The following is a 23489-nucleotide window of genomic DNA, read 5'->3' on the forward strand; positions in this document are numbered from 1 at the left end:
GTATCACAAAATATACCTTTTTAATGACATAAATTGCATCCGTAGAGTAAATATAGCAATTGCGTTGCTTAATATAGCATTTGTATTCCAAAACAGCATTTTAATGGTAAAGTATAGCATTTATATGATGAAATGTCATTTTCATTGTAAAATATAATGCTTTATGCTATAATATTGCAAAATGTATCATTTTGTAGCCAACTATAACATTATGGTCAAATGTAATCATTTGTCTCACAAAATATTACGGGTGGCATTTTTTTGGTGAACTATACTATTTTAATTGTAAAATATAATGCTTCATGCATTGAGAGGAGCCAGGTGAGGTGGCTTGGGCATCTGGTCAGGATGCCTCCCGGACGGCTCCCTGGGAAGGTGTTCGGGTCATGTCCGACCTCAGGGAAGACCCAGGACACCTTGGAAAGACTATGTCTCTCAACTGGCCTGGGAACACCTCGCCGGGAGGAGCTGGACGAAGTGGCCGGCGCGAGGGAAGTCTGGGCTTCCCTGCTTAGGCTGCTGCCCCGTGACCTGACCTCGGGTAAGCGATAGAAGATGGATGGAATGATTTATGCTGAGATATTGCAAAATATAGCAGTTTATGGGCAAAACTAGTCATTTTTCTGATAAAATGTAAAAACATGCTAAAGTCTAGCATTTATATCACAAAATCAAATCAAATGTAGCATAATTATGGCAAAGTATTGCATTTTTAGGGTGAGCAATAATATTTTAATTGTAAAAGGTTTTATGCTAAAACATTGCTAAATCGATATATATTTAGCAAAATGTAGCATTAGCTTTTTCTAATTTGGCATTGCATGACCAAATATCAAAGAATAGTAATAAAATAATAATTAAAACATCATAATAATTCAAAACTTAATGGTGAAATAGAGCATTTATGGAAAATTAAGAAAAAAATTAAGAAAATAAACGGCATTAGTGTATTGATACAACATTTACGATGACTTTTCTGTTACAGAAAGAAGGGAAACACCCCTCCAGATATCGTATATGACAATAATGCAGAGAAATGTTGGCATTTTAGAGACGACAGTATGTTTAATTTCTCTTGGAAAGGGGCAGTGGCTGCTGAATGAATAATAAGGTCCCTGATCCCGCCCATGTCATGTTTAATGATCCAGCAGCAGAGGCCCTCCTGCAGGCAGCAAGCAAGCAGTCGGCTCCGGGCTGGCTGACAATGGCGGCGCTGCTCCCACTCGGGCTCCACTGTGTGCCTCGCAGTAGGAAGCTGTCAGCCACTTGAGAGCCGTGCGGAGTCCGCGGATAAGCGATGGCGATGGAGGACCAGCCTGACAGCACCGTGGCCGCCACTGCCGCCACCGCCGCCGAGAAGAGAGAGAGCGGGGCTTGCATCGACAGGCAGCCGGACACGGCGCTCCACCATCCATCCGGGCTCATCCACACTGGAGGTCGCGGTGGCCGTACTGCTGCAGCCGGAATAAGGGTGCTAAAGGCAGGTGATATTTGTTACCATGTCTGCTTCAATGATGATGGTGATCGTTGTTGAAAGTGTTATGGGCTCCATTGCAAGTCTTCTCCTTGCATGACAGGGCAAAGTGTACACAAAGATCGTAAAATGATGTAACGCTCTCTTATTTCCCACAAACATGACGAGGATGATTGAGCTGTGATCACTCCAGTCGATCCTGCAAGGAATTTCTCACACACACAAGCGCAGATGCCACATACTAAACATACAATTTAGTGCACGTCAAGAATCGTGCACGCATGCCTGGCTTACCTAAGCCGATTTATTAGGTACACCTGCACATACCTATTGACATCCGCTGGATTGTACAGTGTTGTGTTTTATTTTAGTGGCTGCTTTCATGACGGCCACCGGAACATGCGGTACACTTGTGCAACCACAATAACCATGTGATCAAATCTGTGCGTGCAGCAGCTGTACCTAATGTTGTGGCCTGCTGTGAGTGCACACTGACATCATCCAATGAGTGACATCGCTTTTAATAAGGAGATAACCCATCACGCCCTATTTGCATATTAAAGCAGTCAAGCAGGAGAAGTAACACGACTGTCATCAAAATCATCATCGTTTATGAACGATGCCATAGATTTCTTCTTGTTAAAAACTCAACTGAAGTAGTTTTTAAGCTTCCGCAACCATCCTTGTCAGAGCTTAGTGTTTCCTCCATGTTGACATGTTGCTCCATTATGTCTCATTTGCATAATAATAATATTTTATAACCAAATCTAGTAGTGTTACTGTCAAATATAACACATTCATGGAAAAATAGAACATTTTATGGCAAAATGCGACAGGACACTAATTTAGGAACTAATACTACTGAAACTGCAGGGGCTGGACCACACAGGACAGAGCCTGAATTACATGGAACAATACATCGGTTCCACTAAACAGGAAGTTCGTGATTTGAGGAATGAAGTTCAAAGTCTAAGGGTGGAGAACAAAGCAATGACAGGATAGTCATGCAGCACCGAGGGCCGCTCTCAAACGAGATAATGAAGAAAAGGAGGAAATCATTGAGCGACTGAAGATCACTATTGATGACATGGAGCAGAACACACGGATGAATGACGTGATCGTGACAGGGCTTCGGATGAAACGCAGGTCTTATGCCAGGGCAGTTGGGAATAAGGATGAACCAGACGAAATGGATGACGCTTGAACAGAGCAGCAAGTTGTCACTTTTTTACAATCAAAGGAGGTGGACGTAGACATCCAAACCATCGACACCTGTACGGCAGCAACGGCGCTACACCCGTCACCATCGTCAAGCTCACGAACAGGAAATTCGAAACCGCACTCCTGAAACAGGGGAAGAAGATGAAAGGTACAAACGCCTGATGCGAAGGAGCATCTGACAAACCGCAACACTGAAATGGCCAAGACAACACGTGATCTAAGGAAGCAGGCTAAATGGAGGATCACAGGCTAGAGCGCTTGTTGTCAAGTTCATTTAGCCATTTTTATGTTTGAAAATGCTTAATTTTAGATTAAAAAATAAGTCAAATTTGCTTAAATATGCTTGAGGTCATTGTTATTGAATGTAGTCCTTCTCGCTGCGTTGTCCTTTCTTGTAGGTTATGTCCTCCATTATCCTTATTGTCACAATAATGTGATGTTTAATATGCATCCAGATCACTGATATCTTTGCTCTTGCTTCTCCTGGGCCTCCATTTAGTTTGATGAAGATTTTACCGTCGGTGCTCCAAGTGCCTTGTATCTTTCCCTGCTTCCTCAAGTCCCGTGCTTTGTAAGCGATGTCGGCATTGTGTTTTGTCAGATGCTCGTTCATGTAGACGTTTGCGCCTCTCGGCTTCTTTCCCTGTTTCAGCAGTTTCAGGGTGTGGTGTTGTTTCTGCCATATAGTGGGACTCAAGTGTCCATGCTGTCGATATCTACATCGGCCTCCTTTGATTGTAGTTAGCAATCTGTTGCTTTATTGAAGGAACATCTCTTGACCTGGGTGTCATTTGGAGCCCCGTGTGGACCACATCATTCGTTCGTGCATTCTGATCTGTGTCGTCAATTCAGTTTTTCATTTGCTTAGTGATATTTTCCTTTGCTTCCTTCTCTTCCTCAAGGGTGGTGCGAAAGGCAGCATTATCCTTCAATAGCGCCTTGGTATCATCCTGTAGAATATTGATATCATTGCAGAATGCTCTATTTTCTTCCGTAGGGTCTTTAACCTCCTTAAGAGCAGCACGCAAGGCAGCTTCCATAGGGTTTATAGCCTCCTTAAGAGCAGCGCACAAGGCAGCGTTGTCTTCCAATAATGCCCTGATATCATCCTTCAGAACCCTATCAGTAATACCTTAATATCATCCTGTAGAGCCTTGATATCTTCTCTAGGGGTTTTAACCTCCTTAAGAGCAGCGCTCAAGTCCGCATTTTCATCTTGCAACTCCTTGACTTTTCTTAGTGCTTTTATTGCCTTGCTCGGTGCTCCATTTTCTGTTTGTGACATCATTATAAACATCCGTGATCATTTCATACAGGCTTTTGTAATAAAATTTCACTTCTGCTTTCAGAAGCGATATATCCATCCTTATATTTGCAGAATTTTACACTGATTTTGATTGCAGATTCTCAATTCTTTGCACTAATTTGTAATAGAATAATCTCTGGTGTCGTCTTCTTGAGAAAATCTTCGAATCCTGGAGTTGTTTTTTTTTCATCCGACAGCCTGACTGACATTATTTCTGATTTTGAGTCCGTCTGATTTTGAGGCCTAAATGAACTTTTCCGCTTACTTTTATCTTCATTGAAGACGTGATTCTTGACCTGACTATTCCCAAAAACACAACACCGCATGGCCATGTAGCATTTTATGGCCAGATGTAGAACTTAATTGTAAAACAGAGCATTTTATGACAAGATATTTTATTTTTAGTGTAAAATACAGCGTTTTATGGTGACATACAGAATTTCTATGTCAAAAAATACCATTCTAAATGTAAAATATGTTTCATGGAGAAATAGCATATTTATAGCAAAATATAGCATTCGTTTTGCATAATATATCAATTTTACTGCACAATATAGCATTGCTACAGTAAAATATAGCACTTTAGTTATAACATAGAATGTTTTATGCAAAATATAGCGTTTGTTTTGTGTAATACATGAATTTCACTGAAAAATATATCATTGTTATGCTATGCAAAGTATAGCGTTTGTTTTACATAATGTTATGGACAGATGTAGTACTTCATAGTCAAATATTTAGGATTTTATGGCAAGTTATGTCATTTTTACTGCAAAATGTAGCATGTAATGATGACATGCTGTGGCGACTTATTGAATATTACATGAGCATGAGGCCAACACGTTGTGATGATTTGCCAACAGGACAAATGTCTAGGTAGGTGAGCACCACAAATCATGTGACTTGTACATTCATAGCCTTGTGCATGAATATTCTCAATAGATGAGAGAGTGACATAGGCCAAGGCGCATCCTTGACACATACCAACAGCTGTGTGTGTGTGTGTGTGTGTGTGTGTGTGTGTGTGTGTGTGTCTGTAGGTAGCTGTACGACATCAATCTTGACATTTTAGGAAGCGAGACGTAATTGACGTTGAAGTTGGAAACGGATGCAAGTCATTGTAATGTCTTTTTGGCTCTATCTCTGTCCATAGCGTAACATGAAGCGTAATGGCAGTCGGGGCTGCATGACGAGAAAGACCAGGTTTGGATCCAGGGAACGAGACTGGCTGAAGAGTGACACCCAGCGGGGCTGTGTGTGCCTGTATGGGGCCACTGTGGACCCCCAGCTACCTGCCTCTGGGCCCCAGGCCTCCTCCACCCCTCAGCCAGACCTGCAGCTGGTTCTGTGTTCCACCAGTACCACAGTGGAGGAGATGTGTGTCCAGAGGGATGGACAGGACCTCTATGTTCAACTGCATGGAGACCTGCTCAGGTAAATACACATTTCATATTCACTTTGCACGGAGTCTCAAATGTACATCCTATCTCTTGCAGACTACCAACAAATAATACGCTCACGTTATTAAGATGGTAGATTTGCTGAGCCGCTCCACTTTATATTCCTGCACCGCTGCTCTTAAATTGCCTCTCTGCTTGCCAGTAAAATGGATCCATTTAAATTGAATAACATGAATCTCCAGCATTTAAAATCAGGACATTAATTACATTTCATTTCACTATTTTTCAGAAGGATGATGCATTCCTTCTACCTTTCACGGCTTACATTATTTTTGGTTGACCTTGGAGGGTTTCCTAGGGTTAGTAATACATTTTTGTTAGTCAAAAATGTACCTTTTTGGTACTTGGAAAAGCTTGCATTTAGCAGGAAAAGAATGTGCCTTACCCCAAACCCCCTAATTACTTTGTAAATATGGCAAAATATTAAATAAAACCAAATATTTTATGCACAAATAACATGATAACATTATGGCAATATACTGTAGAGTGTTGTAGTGGCCAAGTGTGGCATTACGATGGTAAAATATAACCTTTGATCTTAAATCATAGTATTTTATGGAAAAATATAGCATTGTTTCTGCAAAATCTGGGAGGTTTTTTATGCCAGAAATAGCTTTATTATGGTAAAATATAGCATTTTACAGCCAAATATAGCATTCTTATTGCAAAAATAGTAAAACATAGCATTTGATTGTCCATTATAGCATTTTATTGCAAAATATAACTTTTCCTATGGCCAAATATATATAGTATATCACTTTGCAAAATATAGCATTCTCAGCAATGTGTCTCTGCCATAGTACAGGTGTAATGTAACTCACGTTGCAAAAAAAATAGTCTGAACCATACTATAGTGCCTTTCTATACAGTATAGTGTAGCGGCGCATAGAATTTCTATGTTAAAATATCTAATTTGACATCTCATGTTGAGCTAGCGTATTTATTGCAAAATCTAACATTTGTTTTTGCACAATATATGAATTTCACGGCAAATTGTAGCGTTATGGGAAAATATAGCACTTTTAGCTGTATAGCGTTCAATGGCAAGCAGTATGATTTTTTGTTCAAAATATACCATTTAATAGTCCAGTTTGCACCGTACTACAGTGTCTTTTTAAACCCTTTTCTACTCAATTCTTATGAGATCACATTGGCCACTGGGCTGGTTCTAATATATCATGCGCTCCTAAGCCACATGTGTGGAATTGTAACACTTTTGGTAAGTAAGGGGGTGATATTTTGTCAGGGCATACCTAATACATTATCACATGCACCAGTGCATTTACTGTATAGTAGCTGAGTGGGCTTCGTGTACGAGTATCAAACACATCAAAAAGCTTGGACTGCAAAATATGAGGCAAACACTGAAGATAAGTAAAGGACATGATGACCGCTTGTCTTTTTATGGATTGATTCCAGTAAAAACGTGTTTACTGTTTTGTCCTGTTGAGGAAAATTGTGTTTTATTACTCCATGGTAAAATGAATGAAGTGATGAAACATACGGAGTGCAGGGCATCCACCCATCCTGTGTTCTTGGGGCTTCCCTTGAAGTGCTCTGTGGGCAGACGTGACATTGTCCTACAGAGCCAGTCTCCAGTTTCCTCCCACTTGGTAACGTTTTCCAGACTTCTCCTCCCAGAGAGTGCAGCTTAGGACAAGAGGTCTATTAAATGACCCCTGCCAAATAAATTGAGGTCATGCAGATGACAGAGAAGTGGCATTGTTCTCTGCCGTTTGTATGTAGCTACTCTACAGGCTGCGAGGGTAGGACCTCATGTCACTGCCGAGGGCTGTAAAATGTTCCCACGCCACCTCGGACATTACATGTGCGCCGCAATATTCAAATAAATCATATTTTCACCAGAACGTATGTGCAAAAGCTGCAGGAAAATGTCCAGCCACACCATCGGTATTCAGTGCACGCTGTGGGCCTTTGCAGAGCAGGACGGATGTTTTATAATAATAATATAAATATAATAATATAAATAGTTATATTATTGCAACAGAGGCCCAACAGTTTTCCACATGTGCAAATATTGCTCTGTTTCTAATACAAACCCCTCCACAATGAAGTCAGTCTCCTATGAAACAACGTTTTGCATACTCCCTTGTGCTTGCGTCGTGCAGGAGGCTGGAGCCCACAGAGCGGCCTCTCCAGATGGTTTATGACTATCTGGCTGCCATGGGCTATGCAGACCCGGTGCGTGTGCAGCAGGAGGCAGCCAATTCAGACCTCAGCTGCTTGATCCGCTTCTACAGTGGTGAGTACGACACACCCACAGGGCTCATCATCATCATCATCTGTCTTCATTGTGTGCTCAATGGGAACTGATAGAAGTCATGTTTCCTCCACACCATCAGTGTGATTGAGGCACAATTTTCATCCAGCTCTTGTACTCCGAGTGTGCTTAATTTTGTGGTCGGTGAGTGGGTGCGTGTTTGCCTTTTGATGAATGAATCGTCAATCATCACCTAGTGTCCTTTCCCTTGTTGTGTATTTGGTAAGAAGGGGTACAAAAAGTCCCATATTACATTAAATACTGATTTTCTACCAACATGAACACCTGCCAGCAGTGATAAACAATAACAACACAATATCCCTAACATTGATGACACTTGCTAGGTACATGTTGCACTGAAAATGCTTTATGTTGCCACCTAAACACACGTTTGTGTGTCTAAAAACACGTGCAAACTTGATAGTGTGCGCAAAGCTAATCTACTAACAGGGTGCACCAAGGATTGCGTCTCTCAAATAAGCAAAATAGCAATGGCAATCCATTCTGTGTGTTTGCCTTCATGAATATGCAAAATACTGCATATGCAGATCATCGGGACCCACAAAATACTGGGAGGAGGAGATGCAAATGTAATCATTTTGTACCCGCAATGTGATTGATCAAACTTGAAACTGTTTGTGGTCTGCATTTTTGCGTCTATATTTAGGACGTTTGAAAGGTGCAAACTGGCACTCCACTCTCCCAAACGCTCCGAAGTGGGGTACGCCAATTGTCATTGGGGGTATGTGAATAAAAATGAAACACAATTAGTGCCTAACACTCACAAGTACGAGGGAGCCTGAACGCCTCACAGCGCAGAGCGCACAGACAGAAGGAAGGAGCCAGAGCATGAAGTTCTTCGTTGCTGTGTGAGTTATATGAACAAATACGTAAGTTTGATGAGTATGTTGTGTATTAAGAGTGTTTCATCTCGAAGGTTTCACTTATGTTGGTGTTCCGATCGCCGCGCTGTGAAAACCTGGCCATGTACGTGCGTGTCAGGACGAGAGAGTGGGCATTCCCCCGAAAATGAGGCTTTGTCTCTAGTTGTTTGTATTTTTGTGCTTTGGATGCTGCTTTATCAGTGTTCATGTAAAACTTACCAAAATTTGACCATGCAAATTAAATTACATGCAGGAATAGGGGGTACATGGCTTCAAGTCAAATATCTGAAGGGGTGCGCGACGGTAAAAAGTTTGGGAACCACTGGTCTGAATAAACAGAAAACAGAAAAACAGTAAGTAGATATTCTCATCACTCACTAACGTACTCTTACTGTTGCGCTACTATTAAAGAGACAGGTGTTAGGCAAATAGATTTTCAGACGTGTGGTGTCTTTTAGCTTGAGTTAAATGTTTATTTAGTTCATTTGGAGCTGTTAATACATACAAATATGTACCGTGATTCCGGTGTATAAGATGCACCAGTGTTTAGGCCGCACCCACTAAATTTAGAGAGAAAAACACATTTGTGCATATATAAGCCGCACCGGACTATATGCCACACATGTCCACGTGATAAGATGGCATATTGTGGCGCGCACAAGTCCGTGAGGACCAGGTAGCTCTTGATTTGACAGGAGCCAATCAACGAGCTTATCAACCCATGAGAAATTGCAGGAGGTCATTACTCAAATACAACAGTCTGACTCACGGTGGCATCTTAGTTAAAACGCTAAAATCATCACACAGCAATTTAACACTCAAAAGGTAGCTAAGAAATATCCAATAGAAGTACCAATACGAGTTTAGAATAAAAAACAACTATTTTAAATGTTTCCTATCATGCATTTCTTCCCAGCAGGGTATTTCATCGGCCATGGCTGCCGGGGCGCTGCCATGATTCATTTAGGCAGCCATCACCAATGAAACGCTTTGCTGGGAAGAAATGCATGATGGGAAACCTTTTGAGTGTTGAGTTGCTGTGTGACGATTTTAGCATTCTTTCTAAGATGACACCGTGAGTCAGACTGTTATATTGAGTAATGACCTCCTGCTATTTCCGATGGGTTGACAAGCTCGTCGTGAGTTCCCTTATAGCTCGTGACTGCCAAAGAAGGAGCTGCCGTTTCCTCACTGACTCACAAGCGGCACAGTATTTAAACAATTAGTAGTAGTGTTTAAGTCAAGGAGATGTCACGAGATTAGAACATGGCCATAAATTACCCGCACTGCTGTATAAGCCGCAGGGTTTTGAGTTTAAGGAAAAAGTAGTGGCTTATACACCGAAAATTAGGGTACATAATTGTCTCCTGTCATTTATCTTTTTGTTCATTTATTGTTTTGTTAAAAAAATACAGTAAAAAATGACCGCGCAGTCTCCTTATTTCCTCCCATCGTCATCTTCCTATTTGATGAAGAAACTCATTTTGAGGCTTTGTGAGCCTCCCCCGCACACTCCTGCTGAGATGAAAACAAAACACGGATGAGGGAGCAATCATTACTAAATGCTGACTTCATCAAAATGTTGCAAGTGAAAACAAATGCTGCAGGCTCGAGGGCCAGTGCTTGTGTGGGTCAGCCCGTGCAGCTGCTGGGAGCTCTGTAACATGGCCTGCTCTAATCTCTGGCACTGATCCACTGGGGCGGCAAAGTTGATAGAGACCCACCACCGGTGTCCCTGAATGAGTCATGCGAGAGAAGTGAGGTACCGCCAACAAAATATTGGTTTGGCTCACAATGAAAGCTTCAGTCTGCTAAAATGTAATAAGTTGGATTGATTTTTAATAATGCGATAGCAGTAATTTGTGTCCCAAGAGCCTGTTTATGACTACCAAACGTGAGAAAATCTCTCATCTTCCTCACTTGTTTGTTCCACTTCTGATATAAGAGGCCGCATATGAAGTTCTTATGACAATGAAAGACCTCCTTCCTCATGGACCTGATACCACATCTGACCCACCCCTAGCCAGATGAGCCCACCCCGTGTATGTGCCCACCACTTCATGGAGGACAGCTTTGGGTTAAAAAAAGCAGGCTTTGCAACACGCTTAAAATAAAGCCTGGAGCTCTGCCAATTATTCATCAGTCAAGTTTTAGCATTTTCTTTTCATTCAGCAAATAGGCCAACTATTAAGATGCTGATGCTGTTCAAATATGACTCACATAGCTATGCTAGTGTTGCTAAACCTTTTCCCTAATATTACGTTGTTGTGTGTGATATATGGTATTTATTACGTTGTACACGTGCGGAGTTTCACTGTACAGCAGATTTTCACACATTTGACATTCAAATTCTCAGATTTTTGGTCAAATATTTTTTTGTTCTTGAAAAATAGGCAATTTTTTCCTGCAGAAAACACATCTCATTCACCCTAAATTGGCAATCGTTTATAAATATGTGATAACTCAAATGTACTGCATAAATGTCTTTATGCCTCACTGATAATGTTTTTTCATCAGTGATTGAGATTTCACACTCGTGGTCTTTGAGCGCAGTTCTTTAATGCATCATAGTTTTTGCGTTGTGAGACGCCAAACTACCGAAGCACTACCTTCAACACTCAGTCAAAACTTGCAGGAAGCTGAATTATCATTCATTAGTGATGAGTGTTTATACAATTTATAGTTTAAATGCATGTCATAAGTGTGTGAGGGTATATATAGGGCTTAAACCTGCATCGTGTGTGAGTGAAGAGTGGCAATTGAAGAGAGAAGGGAATGCTTCTGGAGCTGAATCGAATCAAATAATTACAACAGTCACTTTTATTGCAAATGTCGTTCCAAAATCGGAGGAGAATGTCCACGTCAAGCGAGCAGAAGGGTTCGGAAGGGCGCGGAGAGCGAGCCATGTGTTAAAAAATGCACATTTTTACGGCTGTTACCAATTGCTGGTAGGTGTAGAATGTAACTCGCGAAAAGCGGGGATCTACTGCATATGTAAAAAATGGATAAATTGCACAGTATAGCTTCATGGAGCCACAAATTCTGTCGGAGACCGGCGTGGACACACACAACTTATTAGCATTAAAGCTACAGACTGTTTCCAGCAGGGCTTATTAAAACCATTTTTAGACAGTGTAAATTTTGGACAACACACTTCACTGCTGAGACTTATTTCAAATTGTTGAAAAATACTATAATATTTATAGTATTAACATTGTATTACTAGTTTCTCATAAAAGGACATTTTGCAGGCTTGGTGTAGCCTTTTAACCTCTTTGCTATAAATTATTGATTTCACTGCTAATTCTCTCTAAAAGTGATCTTAGTAGATGATGTCATTCATTCTTATGATCATCTGTGTGTCACAAAGACAGGAAAAGATCATACATTTACACCCTGGACAGTTTTAGGACAGAGAGAATGAGTTCCAGCAGGATTTGACAGCAGTCTGTTTCCCAGGTCATAATAATCATGTCTTGAACGTACGTGTTTCATGTGCTTTTACATGGAAGAGCTTTACAAGGAGTAGATGACTTGGTGGAAAAATGAGATAGCGCAATGGCCCCGAGCATACGAGCAAAATCCCCATCATTTCCTGACAGCTCCTTGTAATATGAGGTCTCTGTGATGGAGCGGTCTGTCATCCTCAACATGTTCTCTCTCTCGTTAGAGTCAATCTGTCCTTCAAGCTGTACAATACACACTAATGAACCCACAGACCTAATTCTTGGACTGCAAGGCAACGTCATATCTTTCACAAAGGCCAAAAGCTTTAAAAGTCAACGGTAAGAACACAAAATCTGTCATTGAATGCTCAACGTTTGCATGCATTCCCTGCCTGTGTTTTGCATTGTCAAAGCCAATTGGCTTTTAAGAAGCGTACATAGTCCAACCAAGAAGAGCGATCTGTCAGGCTGACTTTAGAGCTTGCTATTCTAAGTTCTGACTTTTAACTGCTTGTCAGTTGCTTTGAAATGAGCCATTATGTGATTAAAAAAAGATTTGAAAAGTATAAATATCACGCAGATGGAGATCGGTCTTGTTACAGGAGATGAGGCAGGAACTGGCACGGAAGACTTACTTTGTAAAGTGATGCTGAATTGGCTGAAATGTCTCACGGCGTCCTTCAGAAGTTCGTAATCATTATTGAGCTATGTTTTGCTGTGTGCTTGTCTTGAGACATGCCTTGTAAAAACGAATGATCAATCAGGGGTTGGCGTATACTGTTTGTGAATGTTTTACTGTATAATTGACGTATGTATGGATTGTCTTATGTTAGCTAACCTTCTACTCCTGCACCACTGCACACAAAAGGGGGAACATTTTGTCAAACATGCATCAATACTGTGTTGAAAAATGCTCCACACAGTGGCGCTGTACGACATATTGACTTGAAACTTTTCACACTGCTTAATGCTACCATAAAACACTGTAACTTTAGGGGATTTAGCCGAAACTTGGCCACCATCAAGCAAAACGTGGAGATAAATGAGCACTAGAGAAATGATGAGTTAGAGGTTGCATGAATGGTAGCATGTCTGCCAAAGCATTTTGAGCACGACCAGTATGGGCCGCCACAAATATCACTTAAAACGCAAGTCCCCAACTTTTTGACCGCACGGACCGACTCGTTTCTGTCAAATATCTGACAGACTGTCTATTGCCATGTACCGATTAAACAAAGAAAAGCAAAATATCAAATTAAAAGACTGTACAAAACAGTGCAGGAGTTTTTATACTGCATTTTGGTGCCGAACATCCAGTCATACACAAACTGTTGGACGGGAATGGCAATAATGTCTTCAGTGCCATTATGGAAAGGTGTGGATAGTTCATTTGAACTTTAATTCAAAATGACAAAACAAATAACTTCTCCCCATATTTTTATCTTGCGTCTAAATCTTTTGGTGGTTGGGGACCTTTGATTTACTGTCATGTGGAAAAAATGGGGACATTAATTATTCATCTTACTAAGACATTTTGGACAATTCTGTGCTTCTAAGTTTGTGGGAACAGTTTGGGGAATGCCGTTTTGTGTTCTGAGTACACAATGCAAGGTCCAGCAAGGCATGCTTGGATGAGTTTGTTGTGGAAGAACTTGACAACTGACCACACGTCTTTTTGAAAGAGTGGTAGCTGCAAAAGGGGGATCAGCACTGTATATTCTTTCATTTTCACTTCCTGTAACGGCAGCATGTCCCAATACTTTTGTCCTTACCGTGTTGTTGGTGTATGAGTCAACGGCCTGAGCAATGAAGCATGAAGGACCACATTTTTCCTATGATGTCAAGATCAAGTTTAATGTCCTCTGTAGTCCTCCACCCCGTTGTAGTTAATTTGTCCACTTTTTAATAATTCCACATCATGTTTTTAACCTTGCATCACCCTCGCTGCTCGCCATGCACGCCGTGTGAAGTGACATGTCAACGACACTCCAGGGTGAGAGCTGCAGCCCACGCTGATCTTTCACTCGTCTCGCTCTCCTCGTGGTTTGGCCGCCTTCCCACAGGGGGCCTTTCACAAAGTTTGGTGTGTGGCAAATAGATCTGTCATCCTGCTCTCTCGTCCAATAAAACATCAAGTCGTGAAAACGGTGTCTAGGAGTGGTTAACCCACTTTAACCCCTGTCAAGTCACAAGGGATGGTCAGTTTTATTTGCAGAGGGGAAGGTTTACTAGCTCGGACTGGACTTTGATTTGGAGAACAAACCCATTTCCATAGCAACTGATAGCACCACAGACCTTGAGGGAGAGCAATTGTTTTAGAGAAGTTGGCTCTTTATGGTGAAAACATGTTGCGTCAGTTGACTAATGATTTTCAGATGGCTTGATGCACTGATAACATTCAGTGGTGTAAAATATCTCCTATGTGGTCTGCATGTAATACTGTATTCATACTGTATCTCTTACCAGTAGCATGCATTTACTATTATTTTGGCCAGGGACGCTTATTTACCCAACTGTAGAGAGGACTAGGGATCAAGGCATTTAGTAGGAGAGAGTGCTTTGTTGGTAAAACACATTTCATTTTCTAATGATATTAATTCTCTCACCCTCTGTAACCTCAGGACTGTCCTCCCCAAATATTACCAGTATGTGAGCTTTCCCACAAGGGAAAATAACATCCTGGACCAAGTCTACTGCAACATGAAAGGTGCTTTGAAGGCTGTTCCAAGACCCCACTTTGGAAAGGCTGACCACATCTCTATATTCCTTTATCCAACGTACAGACAACTTCTCAAAAAAGCTCCCCCTGTAAGTACAGCAGTTAAAGTATGGAATGAAGAAACTGATCAAGTACTTCAGGACTGCTTTGGCTGCACAAACTGGGATGTGTTTAAAACTGCAGCGGGGAGGGAAGATTGTACTGTTGATTTGGATGAATATGCTTCTGCTGTTACTGGCTACATTAGCACATGTATAGAGACTGTTACCACCACCAAGTATTACAGAAAATACCCTAACCAAAAACAGTGGATGAACTGTGATGTAAGGGCTAAGCTACGTGCTCGTTCGACTGCATTTGTCATGGGCACCGCTGATGACTACAAAAAGGCCAGATATGACCTGAGGAGGTCCATACGGGAGGCCAAAAGACAGTACAGACAGAAGCTGGAGGGCTACTATTCCACCTCAGACCCTCGGCGCATGTGGGCGGGGCTCCAGCACATCACAGACTATCGACAGCAGAGTAGCGTAGCCACGTCCAGCCAAACCACACTTCCAGATGAGCTGAACGAGTTCTATGCCCGCTTTGACACCCAAACTTCTGATGAGCAGAGAGGGTGGCTGAACCTGGGGAGCACACAGGACGCACCTCTCATGGTGACATCAGCTGATGTGCGCAGGGTTCTAAACAAAACAAACCCACGAAAAGCAGCAGGCCCAGACAACATCTCAGGACGTGCACTTCGGGTTTGCTCATCAGAGCTAGCTGATGTGCTTGCTGACATATTTAACCTGTCGCTTGCACAAGCATCTGTACCGACCTGCTTTAAGTCCACCACCATAGTGCCCGTACCCAAGAAGAGCAACGTGACCTGCTTGAATGACTATCGCCCTATAGCACTCACTCCTATTGTTATGAAGTGCTTTGAAAGAATAGTCATGACCCACATCAAAAAGAGCATCCCGGCGGCAACTGTGGACCCTCTACAGTTTGCATATCGCCAGAACCGGTCCACGGATGATGCAGTCAACACTGCCATCCACACAGCCCTTTCTCACCTACAGGGCCAGGACACATACGTCAGAATGCTATTTATAGACTATAGCTCTGCTTTTAATACAGTCTGCCCCCACAAACTCACAAATAAGCTCCTCACACTTGGCCTGTCTCCCTCCCTCTGTAACTGGGTGTTTAACTTTCTCACAGGCAGACCCCAGTCAGTCAGAGTCCACAACCGCACATCCAGCTCAAGAATTGTGAGCACTGGGACCCCACAGGGGTGTGTGCTGAGTCCACTCCTCTACACGCTCTTCACCTACGATTGCGTGGCCTCCCAGAACAACACCAGCATCATTAAATTTGCGGATGACACTACAGTCATCGGACTGATCACTGGTGGTGTTGAAACATCATACAGAAGAGAGGTGGCGGACCTCATAGCTTGGTGTCGTGATAACAATCTCCTTCTCAATACAGATAAGACTAAAGAGATGATCATCGACCCAAGAACAAGGGAAAAGGAGCCACATAGACCCCTGTTTATTGATGAGACTGAGGTGGAGAGGGTGGAAACCTTCAAGTTCCTTGGCACACACATCAGCGAGGACCTCACCTGGTCTCACAACACCCAACAAATTCTGAAGAAGTCCCAAAGGAGACTGTACTTCCTGAGAAGACTGAGGAAATTTGGCATGTCCACCACAATCCTGAGTTGCTTCTACAGATGCACCATCGAAAGTGTCCTTACCGCCTCCATCACTGTTTGGTACGGTAACTGTACAACACGTGATAGGAAGGCACTCCAGCGGGTGATCAAGACCTCACAGAACATTGTTGGGGCAGCCCTCCCCTCACTGCAAGACATTTATACATCTAGAGTCCTACGCAGAACACACAACCTCATCAAGGACAGCACACATCCACAACACTCATTATTCACACTCCTACCGTCAGGCAGACGCTACAGGAGTTTGAAGTCCAGGACCACAAGGCTGGCAAACAGCTTTTACCCACAGGCCATCAGGCTTCTCAATGAAGCACTCAGACACGCCACACGCAACACACACTCATAGCACTTTATTTATTTATTTATTTATTTGTATTATTTACTTGCATTAATGTCTCTTCTGTTGTTGTTGCTTAATTTCTTGGTATTTATGTATATGTGTTTATGTTTCTTATGTTCTTATTCTTTCTTGTGTTTTTCTTTCTTTTCCTTGGGAGAATGAACAGAATAAGATTTTCATTGCATGGTATAACTGCTGTTTTACCATGCACATGACAATAAAACTCTCTTGAATCTCTTGAATCTCTTGAATCTTGAATCTTGAATCTCTGTGTGGAGTTTGCGTATTCTCCCTGTGGTTGTGCGAGTACTCCGGCTTCCTCCCACAGTCCAAAAACACGGTGTGAATGCTTGTTTGTCTACAGTTAATGTGTCCTGTGATACTTCATGTGTCATCAACAAATATCCAGCTCAGTAGCGTTCAACCACGTCCTGATCTCATGTCCCACATGGAAGAGGCCGGCCTCTGAGGGTGGTTTGTAGAGGGGGCAGGTGGTGATAATGTGGTCTGCAGTCTGGTCAGGCTCCCCGCATTCACATGCAGCTTGGTCTGCCAGGCCCCGCTTCCTCAGCGATGCTTTGAAGTGTCCAATCGCAGTTCGCAGGCGGTCCGGCAGGGTCCACTGCCGACGGGGCAGGTCCCGGGTCTTGGATGTAGCGGTGGATACATGTGGACGATGCGGCCAGCCATGCATCTGTTGACAGGTCCTCAGGGATGGAACTAAGCAGCTCTTGTGCCGCCTTATTGGAAGGACGGCGGGATTTGAGTCTGCTTGGGGGCGACACTCATGGTGGTCTTGTGCAGAATGTGCCAGTCGTGTCTCAGGGCCTTCCTGGCTAGGGCAAGGGTAGAAGCCTCACATCGGAGGCCAGCCGGGGCTATTCCCGTTGGCACTGGCAGGCTGAACACGTGAGTGGGCTTAAGGCAGCCAGTTATGGTCCAAAGTGCGTTGTTTATAACAACGTCAACCTTCTCGACATGGGGGCTTCTTCACCAGACTGGAGCACAGTCTTCAGCTGCAGAGAAGACCAGGGTTTGCGTGGAGATTCGTAGCACCTTGGCAGAGGCACCCCAACTAGTGCCCGCAAGACGTCGGATTAGAGGTTGAGACCGTTGAACACTCTTTGGCCGTCACCTCTTCAAGATGTTGCTTGAAGGACAGTGTTCTGTCCAAATATACACCAAGGTACCTCAGTGCTTGCTGGATCTCCATGCGCTTGCTCTTGATGAGTACAGTCAGTTCCTTTTTGGTAGATGGTAGGCTGCTGTTACTGTCTTGCCAATGCTGAGTTATAGACGCCAGCTACGTAGATAGGCTGCCAGGATACCCATGTCCTGGTTTAGGCCATCTTCTGTTGCTTCCCATGTTTGTCATCGTATTATAATGGCCATGTCGTCGGCATAGCCATAGTTCCGTGATGTTGTGTATGGTAGGTCGTGGATGTAGATTTTTTACAACATCAGAGTGAGGACAGACCCCTGTGGAATGCCTTTCTTCAGCCCCCGAAGCCTGCTGTGTTGTCCATCACTGGTTTGTAAAGTGAAGCTGCGGTTTGACAACATCTCCATGATGAATTTCACCATATGCCAGTCCGGTATGGTCTTTAGCAGCTTTAGGTGGAGTCCACGATGCTAGACAGTGTCATAGGCAGCTGAGGTCCAGGAACACTACTCCAGCCTTCTTGTTCTCTTGAAAGCTGTCTTCCGTATGCTGAGTGAGTAGTGCCGCCTGGTCCACTGTTGACGGTCCCTGACGGAAGCCAGCCTGTTCCTGTGGGAGTTGGGGGTCCACCACTGGTTCAACCTGCGAAGGTTTTCCAATTAATTGCAATAAACGAGGGATTACGTTATTACTGTATACAAAACATACTAAAAAGATGTCTGCAAAACTTTGTAGAGGGGTGGCACATTGGCCAAGGAAGGACCTATTGCAGATTAGTGAAGATGTGGATGAAGGCACTATGGCATCAATGGAACCATGTACACCATCCTGTTACACTGAATGACATTTACAGCATAACGGAAACAACAAATCTGATTTTTGCATGGTACTATTAAGATGCATATTGTATTGTTTCCTGAGGAAGTAAGCACATTTATCCAGATATGCACCAAAATGTAATTTGGTCCTCAATATATTGACAGATTCTAGTGCCTTCATCCAGTAACTCCACGTGGATAATTACAGATGATGGCCTTTGGATAAAAGCTGTTTTGGATCCTGGCCCTGTAGGCTCTTCCAGATGGCAGCCAATGAGAGAAGATGGCCTGGGCAAGGCTCCACCTTTCCCTGAGATGTGTTTAGGACTCTCTGGAGAGTTGTTGTGTGATGCTGAGCAGTTGGTGCACCGTGCAGTAATGCAGTTTGCTCATACACCCTCCACTGAGCAATGGTAATAAAGACACTAGATTATGTGAGATGAGGGAGGGCGGTACGTTGAAATGTTTTCATAACAGTCTATCAAAGCACTATGTTACTCGTTCACATACTTCATATGTTTGGTGACTAAGGTAACGTGGAAACTCACAAAAAATGATAATAATGATGATTCCAGGAGGGCGTAAATGTCTTCTGTGGTGCAAGGAAGAGACACTGCAGTGGATGTGCTGCTTGCCACTTTGTTGTCTTTAAGCTCTTTGCTCAGTTCATAATCGGTTTTGCTGGCAAACATAAAAGACAGGCTTTCCCTTCAGTTGGATGTCCTTGACAAGTGAAAGGGAAGGTGATGCAAAGAAGGACGGTTGCCAGTCAGTTGAAGGAAAACGCCATAAAAATCAGTCAATGTACAGTATACAATATTAAAATATAAAAACGATACACTGTCGTCGCTCGCTTATCACGATTAATTGGTTCCAGACCCAACCGCGACAAGGGAATTTCTGCAAAGTAGGATTCAATATGAATAAATGCAATATTTTCGTAGTCGGAGCATACGAAACCTATTTATGGCTTTCTAAATACAATTTTTAACATGATTAGAGCCCTCTAGACATTAAATAACACCACATAATCGCCTTTACACTTCTATTACCCAATATTAGATATAATCAGAGAAAATAAGCCATTTAAGACATAAATAAGACTCGTGCTCATGTGTGTTTCAATAAATGTCTTCCGGACGTGTGGACAGGAAGTGACGTCAGGATTTGTAGTCGAGTTTTAGTTGTAGTACTGCCACAACAGTAGCCTGTGTTATTATTATTATGATGTTATTATATAAATAATCATAAATAATTGTACAATTATTAATTAAGTAAGAAGCCAAAAACTTACCACTTCCACATGGAATGGGAGGACAACGTTTTTTTCATTTTCTCATGTTGGGCATGCTTTGGCTGACTACATGAGGTGTGAAGATAATGTAATCTAATGTCATGTCTCATCATTGTAACATTACCGCTTCTCTTAATTTGAAGATTCACCGCAAACCACCGCTATAGCTGATGTTGACGCAGCAGCATTTTAATAACAGTTTGGACTTCGTACCTCCTAAATGTCATAGTATCTAATCAAATCCCTGATCAAATAATCACCGTTGAAGTTTAACAGCTGATAATGGCCACCGAATCTGAGAAATGCTGTCGGACTCAACATTAGGTACACATGATGCACCACCTAATCAAGAGATCCAATACACGAGCTGTATTAAAGAGTCTACCTTCACAATAATAATAATGTTCAGTTTTAATTGAAATATTTTGTTTTTCTAAAAAAGGTAAGCAACATATTTTTTAAAATGTGCTCGTTGGGATACAGTGCATTTTGCATGCATCTATGTGTTGCCATCTGTTGCAAACTTATTATTGTGGTTTTGATTTTGTGTCTCTCTGTAATTCAAATATATGCAGCGCAATAACGATCCTGAACAAAATCGTAAGACCTCAGGGGTGTACTACGAAGTTTAGTGGGTTAGCGGAGCGTGTTGAGTCTAAAGCCTTGCTTGCCTGTGCTATGAAGGTCGCTCTCTTGTAAAGCGGCTATGTCACCATGGTAACTTAAGCTAAACTCATAACCTGGTCCCGGCAATATAGATGTATTTCAAAGATAAAAAAAAGGAGTTGTTGCTGCAGTTTATTCATTTTTTTAAACAAATAAGTGTTAATATGTAAATGTTACACAATGTTGAGCTTTCAGAAATGAAAACACTAAAGGTATATAGCATAATAATCAGCGTTAACGGACGTATTTACACACTCAGAAAGACAACCAGAAAGACAGTGATTTGTTTAATTTCTCAAAAGGGTTTGGAGACCCCCACAAATGCAAAAGCCGGAGGAGCCCCCGGCTTTGTTTGGTGTCGATGTTGCATAGGGCATACCTCTTTTTAAATAAGATAAATTGGTGGTAGTACATTAAAACGCAAGCATGACAACATTTATAGTTGTAAGTGCTGATGTAAGTGTACTCGGTGGAAATAGCAAGCCAGCGAGTGAACTAATCAGTAGGTGAAATCACGCTGACCTGTGACTTTACTGAGCTTGGGAACATTTGCTATGAATTAGCTGATGTTATTTATCACAGTAGACGGAGGTGAGGCTTCCTGTCCATTAGTGAGATGTTTGTGGTTCTGCACTAACCCTCACAGTGAGGACGCTCTCTGTCTCTGTCTCTCTCTGTCCTCCAGAGCGACCCGTGAATGCCGACCAGCAGGAGCGCACCCTGCTGAAGGGCGTGTTCAGCGTCAGGAAGGGCAAGACACAGCTGCACAAGTGGGCCGAGCGGCAGGTCATTCTCTGCGGAACTTGTCTCATTGTGGCCTCCGTGAAAGACAGCCTGACAGGCAAGATGCACATCCTGCCTCTTGTGGGTGGAAAGGTGAGAAGTCAAGAGTTCAGGGCAGGCGAAATGCACATGTTACAGTACTTCCAAAATATATATTAACTTCCATGAAACACATTTAACCATATACACACTCTGATTGCTTTATAAGGAATACATGCACAGTCTAATGGCATCATTATTGCGCACTGCATCATACAGAGAAGTCTTTCAGATATTTTTCCCCACTTGTGTAGCTCAAGAAGACAACCGAGATATCATACCATACCATAATATCATCTCTCAGTATGATACAGTGCATTTGTACACCACTGCAAATTGCAGCCATAATAATAAATACTGTATACTGTCCTCATAATGTGTATTTGTGTTGTGGAGGTGGAGGAGGTGAAGCGGAGACAACACTGTCTGATGTTCAGCTCGGCAGGATCGCAGGCTCAGACCTACTTTGTCAACTTTGACACACTGACCGACTACCAGCGATGGCATCGACAGGCATCCAAAGTAAGCAGGAGAAACACAACACAATATGCTTCTGCCATCTTGTTTGCCTTGCTGTGTTTGTTCCCAGTTTGTCCCTAATACAGCTACAGTATATCAGTTATGGTCACGCCATACTCTTCTTCTACCCCTGAACTGCTGCACACTAAAGGGTGAAAATTGGTCAAAAACATGCACCCATACTGTATTTCCTGTGCTATTATTTTTCTGACAAGTACGCCGCATTGTGGCATTGTTACTAGACCCCAAAGTTCGAGTCCATAAGTTGGATTGACTTTCTACAAAACATACACTGTAACTTTAGGGTGTTCAGCCCATAGAGTCCTGCTTGGTTTAGTGTGCGGCGTATCGTGTGAGTTGAAACCATTAGCCCAGATCGTTCCGGATCAGCTTGCAGGTCTTTGGATGTTTTATGTCATATTTTTTCCACAGTTCACACCAAACGTCCAAGACTCTCTCATGGATTTTCCTTTCCCCCCCATGTCAAGGGAGGTTCTTGATACTTCCATGCTTTGCAAACTTCTTAATAACATTACGCACTGTTGAAACAGGGATACCAAAGTCCTTGGAGATGGCCTTATATCCCTTAGAGGTCCTGTGTTTGCTAATAATAGTACTTCTTGGGTCTTGAGACAGCTCCATTGGCTTTGTTCATTGTGGCAAAGGAACAGAGAATGACATGTGGCTTTTAAAAACACTTAGGGTCATAATTCATTGGCTACTTCACATCATGTGGGCGCTGGCGGTTTAACACAGGTGATTCTATATCTGATTTGTCACAATTGAGTCAAAATAGGGTTTTTTCCCCACACTGATTTAAAGGGTGCCAATACCAGTGTCACAGCAATCTTTCACTTTTTCTATTTTTTCTCCTTTTGTTTTGTTTTGAATTGTTGTTTTATCATTTGCTGTTTTGTATCAAACATGATAGCCCAAAGCTGTTTTCACTAGATAAATCTTTTCAGGCCATATTCTATATTATGTGCCAATAATGATGACCAGGACTGTAATAAGAAATCGTACTTCGTGAAAATTCATTTATCACTGTCGGGTCTGGAAACAATTAACTGCGATAAGCGAGGGATTATTGAACTGTACATGTGTGCTAGCATGTCTTCAAAAGCATTTTGAACTCAACCCGTACGGGGGCACCACAAATGTCATTTAAGCGCAGTATGCCTTCGTTTCTATTATTTTTCTGGCCCATTCTCTCTCATCAAGTGATTGATGAGCGTGTGTGGCATCAGTCATTTACACTAAGCTCGCTTTGTTGAGTTTAATGACTTTTGTGCCATCGCTCCTCTTACTGAAGCCGGCCAGACTTTGTGATAGTGTCCACTGAGGTGGA

At 42.5% G+C, this 23489-nt stretch overlaps 1 protein-coding gene across 3 annotated transcripts in view; it reads left to right on the forward strand.

Annotated features, from left to right (window-relative positions):
- Positions 1-261: 261 nt before the first annotated feature.
- Positions 262-23489, forward strand: part of phlpp2 (PH domain and leucine rich repeat protein phosphatase 2) — a 43158-nt gene continuing 19930 nt past the window's right edge. Inside the window, exons 1-6 of one of the 3 annotated variants that reach the window (XM_054771185.1) lie at positions 262-541; positions 1152-1480; positions 5155-5435; positions 7591-7724; positions 21486-21676; positions 22019-22144. In XM_054771185.1, coding sequence (XP_054627160.1) covers positions 1298-1480; positions 5155-5435; positions 7591-7724; positions 21486-21676; positions 22019-22144 — 915 coding nt within the window. In that variant the 5' untranslated portion in view covers positions 262-541; positions 1152-1297. Of the gene's footprint in view, positions 542-1141; positions 1481-5154; positions 5436-7590; positions 7725-12173; positions 12412-21485; positions 21677-22018; positions 22145-23489 lie in introns of those variants that run through there. The other 2 variants (XM_054771186.1, XM_054771187.1) reach the window with 2 other exon arrangements.

Source organism: Dunckerocampus dactyliophorus, chromosome 3, assembly GCF_027744805.1.
Source record: "Dunckerocampus dactyliophorus isolate RoL2022-P2 chromosome 3, RoL_Ddac_1.1, whole genome shotgun sequence".
In the NCBI taxonomy this organism is placed as follows: domain Eukaryota; kingdom Metazoa; phylum Chordata; class Actinopteri; order Syngnathiformes; family Syngnathidae; genus Dunckerocampus; species Dunckerocampus dactyliophorus.